General features: G+C 33.6%; 1 protein-coding gene across 1 annotated transcript in view; it reads right to left on the reverse strand.

The window, feature by feature from the left end:
* LOC105492223 (integrin alpha FG-GAP repeat containing 1) overlaps nt 1–24,844 on the reverse strand; it is a 294,233-nt gene that overhangs the window by 138,353 nt on the left and 131,036 nt on the right. Inside the window, exons 9-10 of the mRNA XM_011759246.3 lie at nt 8,196–8,290; nt 5,703–5,875 (exon numbers count right to left, since the gene is read on the reverse strand). Coding sequence (XP_011757548.1) covers nt 5,703–5,875; nt 8,196–8,290 — 268 coding nt within the window. The remainder of the gene's footprint in view (nt 1–5,702; nt 5,876–8,195; nt 8,291–24,844) is intronic.

Consider the following 24,844-nt stretch of genomic DNA (forward strand, 5'->3'; position numbering starts at 1 on the left):
CCTTTCCCAGCATTGCCCTACAAAATACAAAAGTTAACCGTATATGTTGATGATTCAACAGCTAAAAAGCTTACTTTACTTTATCATAGTATAATTTTATGTAAAAACAAATTTAGAAGTGCACTTATCAGTGGACTTCATGGACATCATAGAAAATGAAGAAATTTATCTTGGTACCACTAGTGTATAAGTAATGAAATTTACCAACATAATTTGTATGGAAAGACAAGTATATACACTCATATATCATTTACTACTTTCTCTCTGTAATTAATGATGTGCTATCTTATACACATAAACTGCTTGGAAAATGATACTTCTTACCCAGTGTCTGTAAGTCGTATTTTCTGGGTTGCTTTCACAGTGGTAACTAGTACTTTGTAGTGAGTAAATTTCATTTCTGTCTTGTTCACTTCTATAATCAAGGTAGTCAATGAGCTGAATAAAGACATTTTTCCAGAACACAGCACAAAAGATACAAGTTAAAAAATGTGTGCATATCAGGAGAGAGACAAGGAGGACAGACCTACAACTTCCCTCATGTGTTCTAATATGAGCTTTAGAAACAAATTAACAAGTAAATAATAATAATAAAAAAACTAAGAGAATGAAAGAGAAGACAAAAATAACAGAAATTTACAGGAGTCACAATTCAACTCCACATGGTAACATTTCAAACTACTATGGATAAAGTACAAATCCAGTATCTTAGAACATAAGAGGTTACCTGCAATGAACAATCAGATTATCACCAGACTTGACTAGCAAAAGTGAATATTGGAATTTAATGGCAAAGTGTCTTTAAGGATATGAAGTAAAATAATTTTGAATCTAGAATCCTGTACTCAGCCAAGTTAGCAATTCAGGCTGGAGGAAAATAAAGAAAATTTCAGACATGCAAAGTTTCAGAAAGAGGCTGCAGACTCTCCCAGATAGAATTACTTGATAATGTGTCCAGAAAAATGGAAACTGAAGAAAGAATGAAAGATATAATATTCAATGGTGATCAGAGAAACCAGTAAACCCTGTAGCTAAGTGTAAATAACTGTAGCAACAAAATGTGAAAATCATTCCATCAATTGATAATACCACTGAATGAGAAGTAATTGGGGTGGGGAGAGAGAGAACTAGAAGTGTCCTAAAATTCTTGCCTTACATATTAACTCCAGTAGTTCATTAAAGGTAAAATTTAAGCATAGGTATTAATATTTAAATGTAACCACTATGACAAAAACAAAAATTTTAATATGTTAACCCCCTTAGGAACTATAAAAGGAAGAAAATGTTGAATAATCCAACAAAAGGTAGAAAAGAAAATAAAAATAAAGATTTAAATAATATAATTAACAGGAATGATATTTCAGATAACCATTCACTGAGCTATTAAACTACCAGAAACATTTCAACAAGTTTCTAAAAGTATTGCATAAGCCACATTTATATTTGCAATGCCATACTAAAAGAACAAAAAATGAAGAGATAGACTCAAATCCAAAAAACAACCATAAATGCAACTTCCCAAACATATTTATGTGAACTCTTTAAAATACCTTTCTAAATAATTCTGTGTATATGCAAAATTTTAAATAAGAAAGAACAAAGAAACCACATAGTATCAAAATATATGACCTGAAGCCAAGCTCACAATATTTAGTCTTAAAAGCACTTAATAGAAAACAAGAGTAAACATCTATTAGTTTAGTATTCAATGAAATAACGTAAAAAATAAAAAAAATAAAAATAAACTTGAAGACAGCAAAACAGGAAAAAATGTAAAAACAAACATAAAGAAAATATTCATAGAAGAAATTCATCTTACTGAAAATAAAGGTGATTCTTTGAACCTCTACAATACCAACAAAAACACAGACATGACTGAAATAATAAGACGGAGGAAGAAGCCTTTATCAAGTCTGATGAAAGAAATTAAAAAGGCAAATAATACTAAAAATGTGAAGGAGTCGTATCTAAAGACTTAAAGAAAATTTAAGAAGTATAAAGGAATGCAATTTTACACCTATAAATTTAGTGTGTAAGGGTATTTAATACTTTAAAATTGATTGCTGACAAAATAAATAATGTGTAATATATCTTTTAATGTATCTCCGTTGGGATTAACGGTAGAATTAACTCTCACTGTCTACAAAGGTTTCTTCCCTCAGAACTAATTAGTGGAGTTCTTTTTCCATTTTATTATGGGACTAAGAATTTTAGTATGGGATTCATTATAGTAGATGAATAGGCAATATTATTGAAAGAAAATTTTTTGATCTTTACAAATTCCAAGTTATGAACTTGGAGTTGGTTAAGTGAAGGCTAGCCAATATAGCAATTATGAGGTCTTCTTCAATAATGAGACACAATGAGTTTACATCCAGGACAATATTTCTTTCTTTCTTAACATTTATAATTTCAACTTTTATTTTAGATTCACAGGGTCCATGAGCAAATTTATTACATGGGTATACTGCATGGTACTGAGTTTTGGGGTATGACTGATCCCATCACCCAGGTACTAAGCACAGTACCCAACAGTTAGTTTTTCAACTCTTGATCTCCTTCCTCTCTTCCCTCTCTAGTAGTTCCCAGTGTTTACTGTTGGAATTTTTATGTCCATGAGTACACACTGTTTAGCTCCCACTTATTAGTGAGAACACGCAGTATTTGATTTTCTGTGCCTGTGTTAATTTGCTTAGGAAAATGGCCTCCAGCTGCATCCATGTTGCTGTAAAGTACAAGATTTTGTTATTTTTCATGGCTGCATGGTATTCCATAACGTATTTATACCATATTTTTAAAAATCCAATCCACTATTGATGGGAACCCACATTGATTCCACGTCTCTGCTATTGTGAATAGTGCTGCAATGAACATACATGTGCATGTGTTTTCGGTAAAACAGTTTATTTTCCTGTGGGTATATACCCAGTAATGGGATTGCTGGGTTGAATGGCAGTTCTAAGTTCTTGGAAAAATCTCCAAACTGCTTTCCACAGTGGTTCAACTAATCTAGATTCCCACCAACAGTGTATAAGTGTTCCCTTTTCTCTGCAGCCTCACCGGCATCTCTACTTCATAGAGAAAATTAAAAAGAATAGTGGCTAGAAATGTTCCCACAGATGTAGGCCCTTGTACTATCAACCTCCATGCCTTTTTTAAAAAGTAGAACATCTGCAACATAATGTAACCTTTCATTGATGAGTCAGGGTCATTAATGTAAAGGTAAATTATTGTATAAAGCTGAGGATGCGGATGAAAATGCAGATTATAACCGAATTAGGAATTCCAACTTACTAGCTGTATGATATTGGGTAAGTTGTCTGATTTATCTCAGACCATTTTCATATTTGTAAAATAAAGATAATAACTAACCTATGAAAAATGAGGCTAGAGTAATACAAAGTAAAATTATTTCATAAACAAAAACCATTTTTTCCCCAGCATTAACTAACAGGCAATATATTACATTTGGCCATTTACAGATGTACTTGCCATTTTATAGGTTTGGGATGCTCTCATAGCTGATACTCAGACTTCTGAGTGTGCTTCTTTGCTGCCAAAAACGTTTTTTATTTTTAGCTACTTCTAGGCTTGGAACTCCTATAAAAGCCCAACGGAAGCTCAGGTTTTGCTATCCAGTTTCATCCAGTGACTTGCAATATATTAGTAACAATAAAACTCTTCTTAAATATGTCAACATTTTGACTGTATCATACAAAGGTGATAGGAATAGTCAGAATGAAGACTAAGAGTCACACTCTTAAATGCAGTCACTAGATAAAATTCTCAAAAGAAGGAAGAAATATTCACTCTATGTGCTTGACATGATACATTACTAATATAACTTCTATAGTACCAGTGTTAAACAAATATTTATTTATTACTAGGAAATTACAATCTGTCCTTGAATTTTAGAAAATGACCTAACAAGGTCTAGAGCATTAATTTTAATATGATTTGTCAAATTTTCCTACAGAAATGTAACAGCAACTCTAAATAATATTCAGATTTAATTTAAAGTTAGGGCTACTTCTCATCTGTGATGGAATGAACATTGAGATGAACTGAACTCTATCCTTCAATTTTCATCTACCTTAAAAGAACAGAAAAGAAATAATTGATTTTTACACAATTGCTTTTATAATGGTATTAAGACTTTCATAAAAAAGTACAACTGCCTTTAGTACTTATTTTTCCTGCAGAACTAAAGTGTTCACTGCTGAGTTAGCAGTTGATACCATCTGTATTGCTAAATGGCAAAGGAATTGTTAACAAAAAACACTGTTGATAAAGAACTTTTATAGTAAAATATAAATTATTTAAATATTCTAAGGATGAGTAATCACAGGATTAAATGAATTTAAAATGTAATTTCTTATTCTTCTGAATAGACCCAATGTCTAAAATAAAGTAATTTTGCAGTTCTTTGCTTTTATGTGTCACTATGCTTTCAAAAGGAGTAACACTCACGTTCCATTCAGAAGTTTGTTTTGGCTATATCAGATCTGTTTCACACACGTAGGTTATAAGTACATATTAAACTCTGCATAACACCATGGTCATGTCCTTGGAAAACTCTACAAACATGATGCAGAGACATTATAATTTCAAACCAACATCCTTAGGAAAGTTAACATACAGACTCTCCACGCTTTTCTATAAATAGTTTAGGAACACTCACTAATGATAAATATTTCTCTAAATATCAGATTTCCAGACAACACTAGTGTTAAAAGCAATAATAGGTCTGACTTTTTCTGAAGAAGTTGTTTTGTATCATGAGCCTGGTTCTGAATATGGAGCTGAATCACTAGTAATTCCAGAGTCAACAAATAAATTAATACTCAGAAAAATAATGTAAAAGGAAAGAAAGAATAAGGGCCAAGGAATATCATTAATTGTGAGATGAATAAAATGATAAGGTATTAAAATTTAGGAAAGGTCATATTTATGGCATCTGTCAGGATTCAAGCTAATTATGAGTTTAACTATATTGGTTTATCTATTGGTACTTCTATTTCAAAAATTAAAGTAATTGCAGCATTAAAAGTCACTGCTAATGCAATAAATGTACTCACAGTTTACACATACAGAAAGTATCAATAGTCATGGTGGAATTTCCAGTGTCATTACAAAACAAGCAATAATAATGTAACAACATTTATCAAATGTAAAATCAATATGCCAAGAGTATCTTTCTAAGTCATTCATTTACTTTTACCTTATTTAATCTTTACTATAACTCCATGACAGAGGTACAATTATTACACTTATTTTACACATGAAGAATTTGAGTAATATGACCAAGGTCACACAGAGGGTAAGTGGTTGGACTGCGATCAAAGCCTAGAGTCAGTTCTTAACCACCAGTGTCTTCGGTCTCAAAATGTAATTGGGTCATTTGCCTATAAAAACTTTTGACCTCTTAAAGATTAAGTTTTACTGAGTGAAATATAACTTTTTACTTCAGACTGGGTGTTCATTTTTGTTTTACAGATAATGAATCTGTGGGGAAAAAATAGGTATTCTAAGCAGTTGTGAGAAGTGCAGGGATCAAATTAAAACACAGGAACTGAGCTCATCATGTTCCTTATTTAAGAGATTATAACATATTTAGGTACTATTCAGTTGCAAAGCACCATGGTTTGCAAATATTTCTCACACAGTTTACAAATATTTCTCACTTGATTTAATTTCCTTACCTTCCAGATGTGTTCTTTAGTATGACCAGAGCATCTGGATAGCCATCCATATTGTAGTCTCCAATATGAAGGGTAATTGGAATTGGTATTTCAGTTGGTTGCTGTTCATCCACAAACGGCACAAAGCCCCAGAGTGTGCCCTTATTACTGAAATCTTGTAGGACTGGAACCCACTATGGATTAAGAGAAAAGGATCAGACTTTATAGTTATGAAAAAATTTACAATTTGCAAAACAAATGATCCATTAAGTTTTCAAGATAAGCATTATTTTACTTAACATCTTTATCTCTACAATATGGTAGGGTATCATAATTTACTCTGGTGAATAGGTGACACTCTGGGGAAAGAAAAAAAGTAGTCTCTGTTAGAATTTATCCTAGTCATTTTTGTCTAACTGGCACAGAAAGCCTTAGAAAGTTTTTCACAATATTGCACGAATCTTAGGATTGAACTGATATTAATACACATCTAGTCAGATTACATAATTTAAAACTGTGTCACATAGAAACACTCAAATGAATATTTTAAAAAAACTAGAGCAAACTGTAATATCATCTAATACTGATGTCCTTTTGGGAGGACCAACTTAGGAGGAAAGTTAGAACATGACAGAGACCCCCTTGTTCATTCTGCTGCTGTGCCTCTTACACATGCAGATGACTTCAGTCATTACCTTCCAGCCAAGCAGCTCCTGAGGCTTTGCAAACAACACCAGGCCTGACAGGCTTCATCAGTAACTGACAGGCAATTCTCCGCCAAGAAGAATGAGCTCTGTCACTAAAATGGCCGGAAGCTACATTTTTAGTAAATTCCTTTATTTCTATATTAATGGCCATGAAGAGAACAGAAAGAACAGGCTGATTTCAAAAATAAGCTTTTAGAAATCCCTTTCTCTTCAGATAACATAAATCTTCACTTTTTAATAACTAGAAATCTGAAGAGTAGAAATCATGCCATTACAGTTGTAGATGTGCCCACAATTTGCTGAGTATGAATGCTGGCACATAACCTGAAGATGTCTGAGCAGAAGCAGGCACAGCTGACTTGAGATGGCAGGAGACCAAACATGCCTAGAGATTCCTTTCCTTTCCTTCTAAGCAGGTGACTCATTTATATGGCTGAAAGTCAAATTATATTAAAGACGGTTTCTTGAAAAGGGGTTAATAAACAGAGTATCTGCAATAATTTATATATTTTCCAAAGAAAGTATAATTTACCAGAGAAAAAGGAAACTTGGAAAAGACATATTTACAGAAAATGAGTGTTTTAAAAAAATTGGTATGCATCTTTAATAATTTTTCAATCTTTCTTTAAGCAAAAACAGTATTATTTTATATATCATTAAAATGTTTCAATGGTTTCACTTGATTTTTAAAAAACTGTTGGGTTTTATTTTAGCAGATGAGATATTTCACTGCCACGTTATCACAAATTTCTGAAGAGGCTGACAGGTTATTAATGAGGATAAACCACATTGAATAAAGTATTCCTGTTAAAGTAAATGTATTAAGGCCTAAAATGTAAAAAGATTTTTCAGTATCAATATGACACTGATAATAGTCACCAAAGAACCGTGACATTTATCTTCCCAGAGAGAGAGATGACTGTATAATTTGAAAATATTCTTACAGTAGCCTGTCAATAGGCAATAATTACTAGGATTACTAATAATTATGAACCAATGATTAAGTGTTACTTGATCTAAAGTTTTAAGTGATTCAAAACCTTAAAAAAAGTTCAAGATAAAACTTACAGGTAGAACAGTTAAATGCTTTCATTTATTTTATTTTAAGGCTAGTAAAATGAAGCAGTGGGGGTGGAGAAGAAACAAGGACATCCGTAACTGGCTGTGTATACTTAACACCACTGTATTCAGACTGGCCAGTTAAACGCTTTTAGAATGTTGACTGTTTGAAGATTTGTTTTCACATAAAATATGATGCTCCCTTTCCATAAGGGCTATAAAAGTCAGTATGTTATTCTATCATTTATTACCCCCCAAAAGAAAATAAAACAATTCTAATAAGATTCTTATAACCTATCATTCCCATATTAATCCTCCACTGTGACTGTCAGATTTGAAACTGCTTACCTACAAGTTACAGGTAAAAGTCAGCAAGAGGTAATAAAATAGGTTTAGATAACACAAATAAAAACAACATCAGCTGCGAAAATAGATCTAATGTTCTTCTATGTCACCTTTCATTATAGTGTGTTCTGCCATATTCCTGGCATATAAAAAGCTAAAAGATCATTTAATTATAGTATCCAGAATGGGTTTTCTTCATCAGAAATAATTATAACAATGCTCCTCCCTCAACAAATTAAAAAATAATAGATTTAAATGCATTTCATTAAGTTAAAATGAGGAAGTTGGTAACTTAATTTTGGGGTTCCCTCTGTTCTGATTCTACAGGTAACTTTTCTAACCTTTGAAGATTTTTTTCCAAGCACATAAAAAAATGTTTACATTAAAAAGCAACTTGATATACCTGCTTTGTCCCAGATCTCACTAAGTAGATGGTACTCTTTTGGCAATTTTTATCTTCACAGCCTGGCAGTAAATGATCCATGTGTCCATCTCCATCTGCCAAAAGAAACTTCAAGAGTCCATTAATAGTCACAAAATAAAGTGTTCTTGTATGGTATATTACATTTATTATTTGTTCAAAGTCTACATCAATCTGGATAAAACAGAAGAATTTGACACATGGCTTCAAAATGAATATGATTTTATTCATATTCTGGCCCTTGCAACTGATTATCTGGACTGTGTCTTGTTCTAAATTGCACACTTCTGTGTGGTTAAGTATTTCTATAGGAGGGAGAGGGGCAAGGGCTGAAAAACTATTGGGTCCTATGCTATCTGGGTGATGGGATCAGTCATACCCCAACCTTCAGCATCACGTAATATACCCATGTAACAAACCTACATATGGACTCCTTGAATTTAAAATAAAAGTTGAAATTATAAAAAGGAAAATGTATAGTGTTAGTAAGAGCCCCCATTTCAGCCTGTAATGTTAAAATCATCAATTTTTTAAAATGTAGCTTTGACTTATTTAAGTAATTATCACTGCTGCCATCAAAGAGAAAAATAAGCATTATCAATGGTAGTCCATTATTATACGGAGTATTTTAAATGTGAGACTGTTATCTTTATACACACGTAAGAGCCTTTATTCTGGATGAACTTCGATCCAATAGTTATAAAGTTCTCAGCACTCTGGCTTCTTAAAAGCACCAATAAATTTTTATCAATGAAAAAGCAAATGAAGGGAATATAGATATCCTTTCCAAGTGACCGTTTTTTACAAAGCTGCACAGTATTTAGCTAAGGCCTATAGAGGTGAGGTTACAGAAGAAGTTAGTAAGTTACTGAGGTTACTGAGGAGTCAGCTCCTCTAGTGCTCACTCCCATCTAATGTCCCCACTACCTGATGGGGTTTACAGATTTTGATGTTCCAGAGTTAAGTCTCTTTATGTGGACATTCACAATGCACAGTCATTTAGCTTTTTAATTTGGGGACTGATTTTGTATTGTTTTAATCACTGATTTATTTGCTATTGTTTACTATATTATTTAACTTGTGCCTGAGGTAGTATATACACTTGGAAGAAAATAAAAGGATTATTAATACAGAAATATGCTTCATTGTATATTTAGTGAAGCATACTTACGTATTGAGAGCTATGTAATTATTGAAAGCCTATCGAGTCTCCAATAATGTATTCAAAAGGAAAAAAAAAGAATTTCAGGCTGAGTGGAATTCAAATCTAGCCAATGGAAACTGACTTCAGCATGGAAAAGTAAAAATGCACAACAAAGTAAAAAATGATTTTTCATTTAATTTCATGATTTGATTACTTAGGATCCTCATGATTAATACCATTTATGATAAACTCTGCCTTAGAGGAGTGCAACATTAAATACAATAGTTGAATTAATAATAAAACACGTAGAGAACATCTGTACATCTGTAATTTGGCAACGTATAGATTTGGACTACTGAGAATTACGTAGGTTGACAGATAAAAATGCAATTCTAGGCAGGAACACTTGAAAAGGAGAAGGTTTTCCAAGGAGATAAACATATATCATGGCTTAAAAAAAAAAAAAAGAGCTAGCCAAGTAAAAAAGAACTAATACAAAAATGTGATTTACAAACTGGCTCGAGTGATAACATAGACTTCATCAAAACCAAATCACTCTACTGTAAATCAATGGGAGAACAATTTGAAGAGCATTACCACAGTTTTTCCCTTCATTTTTAGCCCAATGACAAAATGCTCATATTAGAATCTTATTCATACTTTACTTTTCCCCTAGTTTCTCTTTCTTCCAAGTAGTTTCATATATCTCATGAATCTTTTGACAATCAATTGGTTGGTATTTTTTCAAGTGCTCTAACAAATATCTAGTAAACATATATCTAACTCGTGTTAACAGCATAATCATGCATTTTAGTATAAATTATCAGTAATATTTTATAGATATGGTCACAGAAAACTAAACTTAATCACAAAATGTGTTTCTTGTGCTATTCTAAATGCTACACACACACACACACACACACACACACACACACATATAAAATTTATTTATTGAGACAGAGTCTTGCTCTGTCGCTCAGGCTGGAGGGCAGTGGCACGATCTCAACTCATTGCAACCTCCTGCTCCTGGGTTCAAGCAATTCTCATGCCTCAGCCTACTAAGTAGCTGGGATTACAGGCGTGCGCCACCACGCCCAGCTAATTTTTGTATATTCTGTAGAATGCGGGTTTTGCCATGTTGGCCAGGCTGGTCTCAAACTCCTGGCCTCAAGAGATCTGCCTGCCTCGGCCTCCTAAAGTGCTAGGATTACAGGCATGATCCACTGCCTCTGGCCTTATTTTTAAAAAATATTTAGGTGAAATGACAGAAATGGTTTTTGAGAGTACAATTTCAAGAATACAATTTCAAAGGAAATTTGCTCTTTTAAAGGAGATAAACTTTTAAATTTACATATTTCAGTTTTCTGTACTTTTTTAAAAGCTTTTGTATTTGGTAGTAATTTATACTTAAAGTTGCAATAACAGAAATAGTAAAAGAAACATCTATTAAGCCTTTAACCACATTTGCCTATTGTTAACATTTTACCCCTTTCACAAAATCATTTGTGTTCTTTCCCTCTTTGAAATAAATTTTTTTTTGAACCATGTATATAAGTACATACATTAAGGTCCTTTGCCCCTAAATGTATCAGTGTGCATTCCCTAGGAGTAGGGATATTCTCTTATATGACCACAATACAGTTAACAATTCACAATTTACACACAAGCAATGCATTTATCTAATGTGCTATCTATATTTCAATTTTTTCCACTGACCTGTTGTCCCGTAGAGCATTTTTGTCCCTGCAGCACAGGATACAGTGCAGGACTAGAAATTGCATAAAGCTGTTACTTAATAGCCTCCTTTCATTTGGAATATTTCCACAGTCTTTCTTTGTCTTTTATAATTTGCGTATTTTTTTAATCTCACACTACAGGAATATTTTATGTTTTAATATATTGTTATGCCTGGGGAAGAAAGTATTTTTAATATGGGAAAAATCAGAGGCGCAAGGCTAGGAGCTAGAATTACTTTAAGCAAATTCTCAGAGAAATAATGTCTCTTTGTGAGTAGATTATAAAGAAGGGCATGCTGATGGAGGTGCTGGCCTGTGAACTTGGCACAGTACTTAAAGAACCAGGAATTTATAACTTCGGATTGTCTTTGGGACTTCGGTAAATACGTATCTCAAGTTTTCTTTCAGGCCAAAATTCTTTCTCAAAAACTCAAGAGAAACTGCAACAGAAGGAACAGCATTTTGATTTACTTATATTTACAAAAAACAGTGTAAAAATCAGCCTTTTTCAGGACTGATCATCCTAAACTAACAAACATATGCTAACTTCCCTTTGATGGTAACTTTAGCCAAATTACAAATGAAATTCTTCTCTAAAACATATAAATACTTTATTGAAATATAATTAAGGGTTTAAAACTGATTTAGAGAAACTAAAACTGATTTAGAGAAAATTTTAAATTTTAAAAGCAAAACTAAAGTGTTACTATTCTTATAAAAGTGGATTACAATGAATTTTTATATATAATTTTGTTTTTAATTAAGCAGAGAACAAAAAAAGATACACATAAAAAAGGTTCACATATATCACTTATTCTCTTAAGCATTCTTAATATTTTCAGTCTAATGAAGTTAACTGACCTGTGGAATTGTTTAAGCAAATTAGAACTCATTGCTCTGCCCCCAGATTACCTTTCCAACTTTGTTAACCACAATTTCTCTAATGCAGTGGTTCTGCAGCCTCTGAATCAGCTGGGAACTTGTTAGAAATGAGAATTCTTAGGCTCCTGCCCAGATCTAATGAATCAGAATCTCAGGAAGAAACTAAAAAAAAAGCCGTTTTACTCCATCCTGTGCTCCCCTCCAGTGGCAACCACTATAGCAGTTTCTTGTCTATCCTTCCAAGACAGTCTATGCAAATACATATACTACATATAATTTTGCACAAATAGTAGTGTACTCTACACACTTTTTGGCATCCTAAATTTCTGACTTAATAATCTTTGAGGTGGTTTCATAATGGTAAATCTGTATCTGTGTCATATAGATAATATAGTATTACATTGTATGAAGGTATCTCAGTAACTGATTCTCTACTGATATGCAAATACTGGGTTGTTTCCAATCTTTTGATAATCCAAACAATCCAACAGTGAATAATTTTGAATAATATCACCTTTGTGAGATTATATCTGTAGTATAAATTCCTAAAATGAAAATCATGGTTTCAATTGTTACATTAAATTAAAATTTATATTTTACGCTCCATAGCGGAATAGTTCTCAAACTTTTAAATACTCTGAAAAACTGAAGACCCCAAAGAGCTTTGTTTATGTGACTTATATCTATGCTTACTTGCCGTATTAAAAATTAAGACAGAAATAGTTCAATATTTATTAAGTTAAAATAACCGTAAATATATTACATGTAAACACAAAGAACAATTTCATGAAAAATAACCATTTTACAAAACAAAAAGTTTTTGAAAAAAGAGTAGAACTGCCTGGCTTTAAAATAAAATTACATTTTAACACTGATTTTATATGCAATCTGTTGTAACATGTTGTTTTGGTTGACAAGTAAGAAAAAATGCAGTTGGTAGAAGTATTAAAATAGCCTTTTCAGATAACCTTGGGTATTATCCCATCTATCGCCAAACTCAACAAGTAATTTTTTTTAACAGTTATTTGCAATGAGGAATCCAAAGCCGTATCAATGAATTTTCCCTACTCTGTTAATTAAAACCATTGGTCCATCTTGCACATTGAATGAATGCTTCATATCCATCTATGCATTCATGTAAAATGCATGACTTTGTAAAATCACACATTGATCCTTTGAAAAATATTGGTTGTGTGAACCTTTTAAATGTTGATACACTTCATGATACTGTATCAAAAATTCACATTTGTTGATATCACTGCAATCTCATCACAAGTCTTTAGATGTCGGGAAGCTGTCAGTTCATTGCAGATAGAAGTTTTCCAAAATTCAAATTTTTGCTTGAAAGCTCAAATTTTATCACTGACACCAAATACTGTCAGTTGTTTTCCTGATGTGACAAGCTCACTTCATTCATTTTAGAGAAAATGTCCATCAACTACCGAAGCTGGAATAACAGTAGTTTGTCAGTTGTTCTTTCAAGTAAGAAATGGTATTTTAAGAAGTAGCTAGTTTAGCTTGAAACTTAATCTCACCACTGCTTTTCGTCAACACAACCAACATACTTGGTACGCAGATGTGTTTCACGCATATTTTCCAACACAGACCATGATAAAGATGTATACTCAAGGGTTGAGACTTATTAAAATTATTGTTTTTTGTAGATTCATCAAAAGAATTACTAAGTGAAACTGACCATGTTTCTTGTTCCCTTCCTCCTCCTCCTCCTCCAGTTTAAAATTGTGAATGTATGGTGATGAAGACCACAATGAATACTAGTGAAGTTTGGTGCTACTACTTTGATTTGTGCTACACTGGAAGCAGCTTTATCCACCATTGCTTTGCTTTGTCATTGTAAATGTCAACACGTGAAAAAGTCAAATAATATTTTAGTATTAGTGTAAAAATAATGTTCACCTTGTGTAATCCTTGAGTTTCAGGGAGCCGCCCCTCCACAGGCTCATCTTTTTTTTTTTTGGTGAGACAGAGTTTCGCTCTGTCACCCAGGCTGGAATGCAGTGGCACCACCTTGGCTCAGTGCAACTTACGCCTCCTGGATTCAAGCCATTCTCCTGCCTTAGCTTCCCAAGTACCCGGGATTATGGGAGTGTGCCACCACACCCAGCAGAGGTCCACAGTTTGGATCACACAGAGAGGTTGCACCAATACCTCAATTATCAAGTGTTTTAATTTTTTGCCAATCTGATAAGTGAAAATGGTATATCACTGTGGTTTTCATTTTTGTTTTCTAATGAATAACGCTGTTGGTCTTTTACCTGCCAGTGTGTAGCAGCCCTTTCAAAATTAAGAAAATTATTCTTTATCTGTGATTTATTAATATTTTGCTTTATGGCTTCCACATTTTGCTTATATTTTATAAAGGCTTTTCCATTACACACATATAACTCTGTTTCCCCCACCCACACCCTGTTTTGTTCTAGTACTTTTGAGCATTAGTTTTACTTTTAAGTCTTAGATAAACCTAAAATTTATTTTGATGTACAATTATGAGTTGTACTGCACTTTTTACCCATGGATGTCTCATTAGTTGTTTCACACCAATTATTGAATGATATATACTTTTCAGAAAAGAAACTAAATCTCTTTTGCTTTGTCTTTTATCTGTAAAATGATTAAAAGGAACAAACTTAGCTACCATATGTGATCACTTTAAGGATTAAATGTGGAAGAAAGAACTTGGAAAAAAAAACTTAAAGCAGTAAACAAACATAAAGGAGCCCATTATCCTTACCTAGCCCTATCACTGTGGTATTCTGTGTATTTAATACAGTGGTGTGCTCTGCCTAGGACATAGGCAAAAGAGTAAAAAAATGCATTAACTCCTGGAAGGACAGAAGTACTTTTCCTACAGGGTTCTTACTTCAAGAACCCACTGCAAAGTTGTCAGTGGAAATACTAAAACACTTGGTCATGAAAAATGAAACTAACAATTTAGAATTTGACAAATGTTGCTCCATGGATTGAGAAAAAAATTGTAAGTGGAATGGCTAAATATTTCTATATACATTCTGGAACTCTGAGTTCAAAAACAAAAATAAATCAGTGATTTCTGATTACAGAGTAGAACATGGCACGACAGCACACACAGGGAACAAGTCAAAATGCCTCCTTCCACCATCTGGAAAATCTACTCATGGATGACTGTAGCATAAATGAGCTATAAATACCACAAATCACATGACTAATTAATGGTAGAAGGTTTTAAATAGAATTCAAGGCTTTTAATATGTGAGACCCAGGGCTGAAAGATTTCTACACAGGATCTCTGAAACTGCATTTCTTGCTAAAATGGACTCTGAATATAGACAGAAATAATGGCTTTCTCATTACACTTGTCAAGAGATAGGAGATATATGACAGATAATGTATTTACATATAAAATGACATTTTCTTTTGTGATTCATTATTAATATAAAGTTGGAAATACAGGCTGAACTTTTTACAAATCCATTTCCTTTTTACTTTTGAAACAGTGAAGAATATAACTTTATATTTTTCAGAAGAACACATTATTAACATAACAGAAATTATTCTCACAAATATACAGAGTGGGGCATGGTGGTACACGTTAGTCCCAGCTACTTGAGAGGCTAAAGCAGGAGGACTAGTTGACCCCAGGAGTTGGAGGCTGTAGAGCGCTATGACTGTGCCTGTAGATGGGCACTGCACTACAGTCTGGGCAACACAGCAAGACTCTATCTTTTACAAACACACACAATGCTACATTTTTTACATCATAGGATACAACAATTATTATATAAACCAGGTTAGACACTTTTAGAGAATAAAATTAAGAATTTTAAAATAATTGAATAGTACAAAAATAGATGGCATGCATGAACATATTTACAATTCTTTATTTTTAAAATGCTCATAAACCAAATTATGACAATGTGAAACAAGTGCTAATACAAATTGAAAAAAAGATAAAAAAGATCATATCATCTATATTACTATGTGGAAGGAATAAACAATTTCTTCAAAATATTAATTTGTAAATGGCATAAATGAAAGAATTATGAATATGTACACGGGTTTACTTACTCTACTTCAGATGTTAAATAGCATATAGGTTGATTTTAAAGTTCTGCACATATAAATATAGAATTAATGTACCTACATTATTGAAGACAAGTCCACAAAGTACTAGAGCCTTAGTGGAACTTTAAAAATAAGAAATATATACTATTAAATAACTTGAGCATGATCAGAAAAGAAAAGCTATACTTCTGTAAGATGCTGCCAGTCACTGTCAGACATAGTATAACGCTGGAAAGTGTGACATGGTACCAAGGATACACAAAGTTAACTAAATTAGCTTTAAATTTTTGTAAAAAAAATTATTAATTTTTAATTGACAAAAAATACATTTATGATCTACAACGTGATGTTTTGAAATATGAATATAGGCCAGGCATGGTGGCTCAAACCTGTAATCCCAGCACTTTGGGATGCCAAGGCGGGTGCATCACCTGAGGTCAGGAGTTCGAGACCAGCCTGGCCAACATGGCAAAACCCAATCTCTACTAAAAATACAAAAAGTTAGCCAGGCATGGTGGCAAGCACCTGTAATACCAGCTACTTGGGAGATGGAGGCAGGAGAATTGCTTGAACCCAGGAGGTGGAGGTTGCAGTGAGCCGAGATCACGCCACTGCACTCCAGCCTGGGCAATAGAGTGAGACTCTGTCTCACACACACACATAAAAGAAATATGAATATACTGTGGACTGGCTAAATCTAGCTAATCAGCACATGCATTTACTTACGTATTTAACATTTTTTCTGCGTGTTGAGAGAACTTAAAATCTCATCAATTTTCAAGTATATATTGTTATTAACTATAGTTATCACATTGTATTTAATATAAACTTAAGCTTTGTGAATACTTGGCCATCAGAAAGGACATTCAGGATGATTGTTTTTCTCTTGCCAAAGTCTGAGATAAACCATTCTATTTATTTTTCTGATTGATATGAATATTTTTGTTATTTAAATTCCCAAATAATTGCCAGGCTTCAACAATATCTCATGGATACTTATCTAGTGATGCTTTTCTATTTTGCTGAGTATACCGATTCTTTTACTACCATTATGATTTGAATATTTGTCCCCTCCAAAACTCATGTTGAAATTTAATCCCTAATGAGGCACTATTGAGAGGTGTGGCTTTCAAGAGGTGATTGGGTCATGAGGGTTCTCCCTGCATGAATGGATTAACTCATTCATGAATTAATTAATATGTTAATGAATCCATGGGTAATCATGGCAAAGAACATGGGTTATCATGGGAGGAGAACCATAGAATTTTATATTTGGGAAGAAGATGATAATCAAAATCAAAATGCCATAAGAAAAGGAAGAGAGGCTGTAATCCCAGCACTCTGGGAGGCCGAGGTGGGCAGGTCACGAGGTCAGGAGATGGAGACCATACTGGCTAACACGGTGAAACCCCATCTCCACTAAAAATACAAACAATTAGCCGGGCGTGGTGGCGAGCGCCTGTAGTCTCAGCTACTAGGGAGGCTGAGGCAGGAGAATGGCGTGAACCCGGGAGGCGGAGCTTGCAGTGAGCCAAGATCGCGCCACTGCACTCCAGCCTGGGTGACTGAGCGAGACTCTGTCTCAAAAAAAAAAAAAAGAAAATAAAATGAAGAGAGGCCTGAGCTAGCACATTAGCAGGCTCAGCCTCCTAGTAATTTGATTCTCTGTGCTGCCTTGACTCTGCAGAGTCCCCACCAGGAGGAAAGCTATTACCAATAAGCAACAATGGAATAAGACAACTACTATAACTTGATGATTTTTTTTTCCTAACTGAGAATTTTATCAAGCAAAGTCATGACCTATTCTTTTTCCTGTTCTGAGATTCCTCTGTTCTCTCCAATATGTGAATCAAGGTAAAAGCTGACTATCTCAGTCAGTTGGGGTAGTAATGGGGTGGACTGAGATTGGGTCTCAGTATACCCAATTCCAGCCCAGTCACCTGATGATGATGGAAATGTTTCCTAAACATTCCACATGGCAACAGCCTTGTTTATTTTACTTTCTGAAGTCTGGAAGAGAACAGGGAGAGGAAGATGGGACTAGATTATTCTTAAAATTCTTATGACTAAACCTAAAACTCTATGGCTATTGTTTTATATGAAGTATTAAATGTGCTATGAAATTATAATCATTTTAGCTTTCCTTACCAAAAATAAATATGTGTATATTTAACTATGCACAGATACAGTATAACTTTTCTATAATGTTCATATGTCAGAAAAAATGAAGAGAAATCTTTCTATCAATAGTGCTTTAAAATTTTGGGGTATATCTTTAAAAATCAAACCATATATTATTTAAAATTTGGAGTAAATGTGATAGCTGAGAAGAAGGAAATTTATACACATTTCCTACATACAGTGTTAAAATAGAAGAAAAACACTTAGTATATCCTTGTTGTATAACTAATTAGCTTAAACATTCTTATTTTCTACCAAGCAGAGTGATACTTAAAGGCTAATACTTCTTTTGTCTGTTTACTTCTGAGTGCTCTCAATATAACAGAAAATAAATTCCATTGGGGAATCATTTTAAGATTAGCACATTTAAATGAAAGAGATTAAACTTTTTTCTGTCAATAGTCTCTCATTTTACTAATAAACTAACCTATTATGACAAACTACTAGCTAACTCAAATCCATAATCTGAATTCTAAAAATAAGCAAGAAACTGAAATAAAATCCTATTTTTTGTTTTATATATTTATTCACACCCACCATACAAGGTAGGGAAAGGTGGCTGCTAGTCTCTTCGTCAGTACAATCCTGCATTCAAAATAAAGCCTAAGATCAAAAGAACAGAAACGTATGTGTAAATATAAAAATCCACACTTAAGGCAGCAAGGACCGAAAAATGGTTCATTCTTATTTTGATTAGAATAAACAAGCATAAAATGATGGTAAAGTAATATTATTTTAAAATGAAATCTTTACACACAAAAGCTTTCATTTAATCCTAACAATCTAGGATTTTATATTTGGGCAGAAGATGAGAATCAAAATGCAAATGATTAAAGCTATTCTAAAGAATTCCTAAGAAAAGAAGCCATGCTTGGGGGCAGCAGAAAGGACAATGGGAAAGATATTGCTTTCAGGATTGTCTGTTACTGTGGTGCTTAGTCAATTCAGTATTTTTTCTATCTACAAAATGAGAAGGTTAGATTCCATGTATGACATTCCAAAATGCTACCAGCAGTCCACTTCTACTAAGGCCACAGTCCAGTTTAGGAGCGTGGGCTTAAGTACATCATAAGGACTTGAGGTCAAACCTTGGCCATCACTTGCTAGTAGTGTGGCCTTGGGAAAGTCATTTATGATTTCTTAGCCTCAGTTTCTTTATCTGTAAAATGCATACTATCCCAATGTTTTCTTGTAAAGATTAAATGATGATGATGATGACAATGATGACACTAATAAGCAATCACTGAGTGTTTACTATGTGCAAAACAGTTATGAGTTTTATATATGTATTACCTCCTTTAATCTTCATAATAACTCCAATTGTGTTATTATCCTATATTACGACCTCCATTTAACAGAAGAAGAAATGGAAGTACCAAGAGGTAAGTACCTTGCCCATGAACACAGATTTAGTAAGAGGCAGAATCAGAATACAAACTCAGGCAGCCTGTGTCCAGAGCCCATATTCTCATCCATGGCCCTTTGCATAGTTCTTGGCACATAAGAGCTAAATATGTGGTAGTAATTGTTAGAATAACAAACACTCAAAAGTGTCAAATGGTGACACTACATAAGCCAAATGTCAACATTTGGGCAGGGATGGGTTACAGATTCTTAGTTTCTTCTGGAGAGCATAAATGAAAGGGTGACCTTCAAAGAGGGTTGAAAATGCCTGGTACTGGTAAAAAATAGACGGGCAAGCCAATGGAACAGAATAGAGAGCCCAGAAATAAAGCTGCACACCTATAAACAAACAATCTTTAACAAAGTTGAGAAAAATAAGCAAAGGAAAAAGGACTCTCTATTCAATAAATGGTGCTGGAAAAACTGGCTAACCATACACAGAAGAATGAAACTGGACCCCTACCTCTTACCATATATAAAAAATAACTGAAGATGGATTAAAGACATAAATGTAAGACCTCAACCTAAAAAATCCTAGAAAAAAACCTAGGAAATACTCTTTGGGACATGTGCCTATGAAAAGAATTTATGACTAAGTCCTCAAAAGCAAGTGAAACAAAAATAAAAATTGACAAGTTGAATCTAAATAAATTAAAGAGCTTCTGCATACCAAACAAAACAACCAACCCAAAAAACAAAAAACCCAAACTATCGATAGAGTAAAAAGACTACCTATAGAATGGGAGAAAATATTTGCAAACTGTGCATTCTAAAAGGGACTAATATCCAGAATCTATAAGGAACTTAAGCAAATCAAAAAGAAAAACAAAAATAACACCATTAAAAACTGGGCAAAGAACATGAACAGATACTTCTCAAAAGAAGACGTACGAGCAGCCAACAAACATGAAAAAATGTCCAATATCACTAATCATCAGAGAAATGCAAATCAAAACCACAATGAGATACCATCTCACACCCGTCAGAATGGCTATTAAGAAGTCAAAAAATAACAGATGCTGGCAAGGCTGCAGAGAAAAGGGAAGGCTTAGCACACACTGTTGGTGGAAATGTAAATTAGTTCGGCCATTGTGGAAAGTAGCTTGGAGATTTCTCAAAAAACTTAAAATAGAACTACCATTTGACCCAGTAATCCCATTAACGGGTATATACTCAAAGGAAAATAAATTGTTCTACTAAAAAGACATCTGCACTTGTATGTACATCGCAGCACTAATCACAATAGCAAAGACATGGAAACAACCTAGGTGCTCATCAACGGTGGACTGGATAAAGAAAATGTGGTACCCGTGGAATACTATGCAGCCATAAAACCGAACAAAATCATGTCCTTTGCAGCAGCATAAATGCAGCTGGAGGCCATTATCCTAAGTGAATTAACACAGAAACAAAAAGCCAAATACTGCATGTTCTGATTTACAAGTGGGAGCTAAACCCTGGATACCCATGGACATAAAGATAGAAACAGACACTGCGGACTCCAAAAGGAAGGAGGAAGGGAGGGACAGAGGGAAGAGGGCAAGGGCTGAAAAATGTCCTACTGGGTACTGTGTTCACTATCTGGGTAATATGATCAATAGAAGCCCAGATCTTAGCATCACGCAAATATACCCATGCAACAAATCTGCACATGGACCCTGTGAATCTAAACTAAAATTAACAATTAAATGAAACAAAACAAAAACCCAAAGGAAATGGCTCCATTAAAGTGAACATTGATAAAAACTGCGAATAAAGGTTATCCTAACTTCTGCTTATACTCTTCTTTCATTGAAATATCTATCTTTGGGAGATTTACCTTTCAGATCCTTTTATAACCCACAATATTCTAAACAAACATGGGTTAGTTTAAAAGTAAAGGAAGGGACAAGTTTCAGAAACAAGTAGACTAATTTGAAATAGTCTTTTGAAAAATGAAAGAACAGTCTTGTCATGCTAATTTTGAAATTTTCATGAGAAAAATATTTTACATGTTGTTAGTAATTTTTTTGTATGATCAATGAGCTAATTAGTACTTTTACTCAGAAGATAAACATCTTTAATTCTCTTCAAAACTGTAATTATAATTTCCACTTGCAGGTATTTTTGATCACCTATGAAACAACCAAATACATAATTTTCTCAAATACCCCAAATGTTATTAGGACATCAAATTCTTAGGTCAAAGCACCTTTAAGAGCTCCTTTTGTCCTTTCAATAAGACTCTTATGTATGAAATGTCTGAACCAGTGTGGCAGTTTTCTCACTCTGACTAAATCCTTATTTCACAAGTAGCTGTGAACTTTTTGCCAGAAGGGTAGAGGTGGATGAAATCAACAGCTGCTAACAATGATATTCCACGGATTTCACAGAATATTCATTTTCAGTGTTAAAATCTTTATTATCCATCCTTTCAAGGGAAAAAGAGGGAATCAAATATTATGAAGCTGCTAAGTTCAAAAGTAAGGTGCACAAGGAATTCAAAGCTTTTACCTCTACAAGCACTTCACGGCCACTAAAAGTAAAATGTTCTAACTAATAACAAGTATAAAGATCCCTGTAACCTGGTGTTTCATTTACATATTTTGTTCATATTTTCCTAATGATCAATCCTTTTAATTTAAATAATCAGTCAACAGAATATAACAATCAGCTTTGACTTACTTCTCACTGATTTCAAATTATATATGTTAGAACTATAAAGGGCCATAGAAATTATGTCCTTTATCTCCATTATTTTATAGATGAGAAAACGGAGACCCAGAAAGGTTAAGCCATTTGTCTGGGATCAGATAGACAGGGAGATGCAAGACTTGACTCCAGTCATGGGGTCCTTGAACCATGCAAGCTCTATCTAGGAATGGCCCAGAACCAGGTAATTATTCAATTTGTTAGGCATAAGTCACTGAACAACATCAGGATTTTCATGTCAGGCTTTCCAACTAACTTCTGCATTACAGCGGCAGTTTATTCAAAGGTACTAGAGCAATTTAAGAGGTTATTCATGTATGAAATAATTGAAACATCATTTACTATCATATTTATAAACATACTTTAATTGTGTTCATAAGCACTGAATTAATTACCGAAGGGGAGAAAAACACCTACACATGCAGTTGTCTCAATTTTAATAAATATACAGTGTCCAAAGCTGTCGTTCTCATTTTTTTTTTTCTTCCTATTCCTATACACATGAAGGGTATGTCCTGGGATGGAAGAAGGAAACTGATAATTCCTGAATATCTACTAAGTCCTAGTAGAGGTTATTTTATATGTACTACATTACTATTTAATTCTGACAAAAATTATGAAGCACACAATATTATGCTTAATTTACAGATGAGGACATTGATGCTTGGTAATATTAATCACCCAGGGAAAAAGCCAATAAGTGGCAGGCAAAAGTGGAATTTTAACTCAAGTCTGTCTAAGTTCATTATCCAAGGATGTCTCTTCTCTTCCTGAAACTGAAAAGTGTTTGTCAAAGGTTCACCCAGAATTAGAGACCTAGCAAGCAGCTGAAAAATACGTTTTTTCTCTGGATTGAAGGAAAATGGCCAATACTGGAGAATATACCCTTAAATATGACTTTGTACCTTGAGTTGATCAGTTTAGAAATAAGAAAAGCAAACATTCGTTACAAAATTTTTCTTTTAATGAAGTATATTAGCATTGTATTAAACATAATATAAAATGGCCACATAACTTTTATAAGTTCATGAAGATAGTAAGGGGTAGAGCTGGGGTTCATATCAAGAACTGTTTGGCTTTAGGACTACAGGTATGTTATTATACTTCCCTATGGTCAGTTTTCTAATTCACAAAAGAAGCAGAGTGGACATAAGGCCTGCTTTGTGCTTTAAGGAACTGGTTCTTTTTACCTTGGTCTTCAAGCAGGAAAACAGTCTTCATCATAGGCTAGGTCTTTACTAAGCAATATTAAATGTTGAAAAATATAATGATTTGAATTGAGATTTTCAAATTCAATGAACTGTGATACCACATTTACATGACTTCATTTTATATGAAATAGTGCCTTATCAATTTATATACCCACAATAGCATCTGGCACAACATTTACCATATTGGTATTTTGGCTCACCAGTAAGAAAGTCGTGAAATAATAGTGTTAGTATGTGTAAAGGCTTTTAATCATGTTCTATTTTATTAATCATTGATTTTGCTAAGTACAATGAAATCCATGAATGTTACTCTCATTCAAAGAACCTCTCAATACATGAATATATTTCAGGCTGGGTGCAGTGGTTCACACCTGTAATCCCAGCACTTTGGGAGGCTGAAGTAGGTGGATGGCTTGAGCCCAGGAGTTCAAGACCAGCCTGGGCAACATGGCCAAACAAAGTTAGCTGGGTGAGGCAGTGTGTGCCTGTAGTCCCAAATGCTTGAGAGGCTGAGGTGAGAGGATTGCTTGACCTTGGGAGGTTGAGACTGCAGTGAGCTGTGATCTCACTACTGCACTCCAAACTGGGTGACAGAGTGAGCCCTGTCTCAAAAAAGAAAAAAAAAAAAAAAATAAAAGAATAAAAAAGAAAATAAAATACATTTTATTCTATATTAAACAAACACTTAAATGTAGGAGCAGTGAACCTCAAAAAATTCCTAGAGCAAGTGATTTCTGAGATTTTGTTTCATTTTGTTTTGGGTCAATGATTCATTGCTTGGTTGAAGTCCTGTGTCAAGGCAAATTACACAGTTTTATATAGGTGGAGAACTGTCAGCTGGATTATAACACTGACTTTTGGGTCTATATAATTTCAACTCTGACAAACAAGAAGTTCCTGCAGCTCCTTTCCCACCCTGAGCTAAAGCAAATAATCATCAGTCAACATTAGACTACTTTTTCAGATAGGTCCCATTTTATGATATTACTCTCTATACATGCAAATACAATAATTAGAAAATATTCTAATAGTGTCCTGAGATGAGAAAATTTTTTTTTTGATAACTATCAAGAATTTATTTAAAATTAATGCAAAATGACTCATAGACTTACAGAGCTAAAATCAGAAAACTTATAGAAGAAAACTGGAAAAAATTTTTCTGTCCTTAGGTTATTAAGCAAAGAATTCTTAGATATGACATGAGAAACATGATATTAAAAGCAAAATTGGATAAACTTGACCTCATAAAAATTAAACATACACGCTTTTATAAAAACCTATTAAGACGGCTGGGCACCATCTTAATATGGCTCACGCCAG

Source organism: Macaca nemestrina, chromosome 18, assembly GCF_043159975.1.
Source record: "Macaca nemestrina isolate mMacNem1 chromosome 18, mMacNem.hap1, whole genome shotgun sequence".
In the NCBI taxonomy this organism is placed as follows: Eukaryota; Metazoa; Chordata; class Mammalia; order Primates; family Cercopithecidae; genus Macaca; species Macaca nemestrina.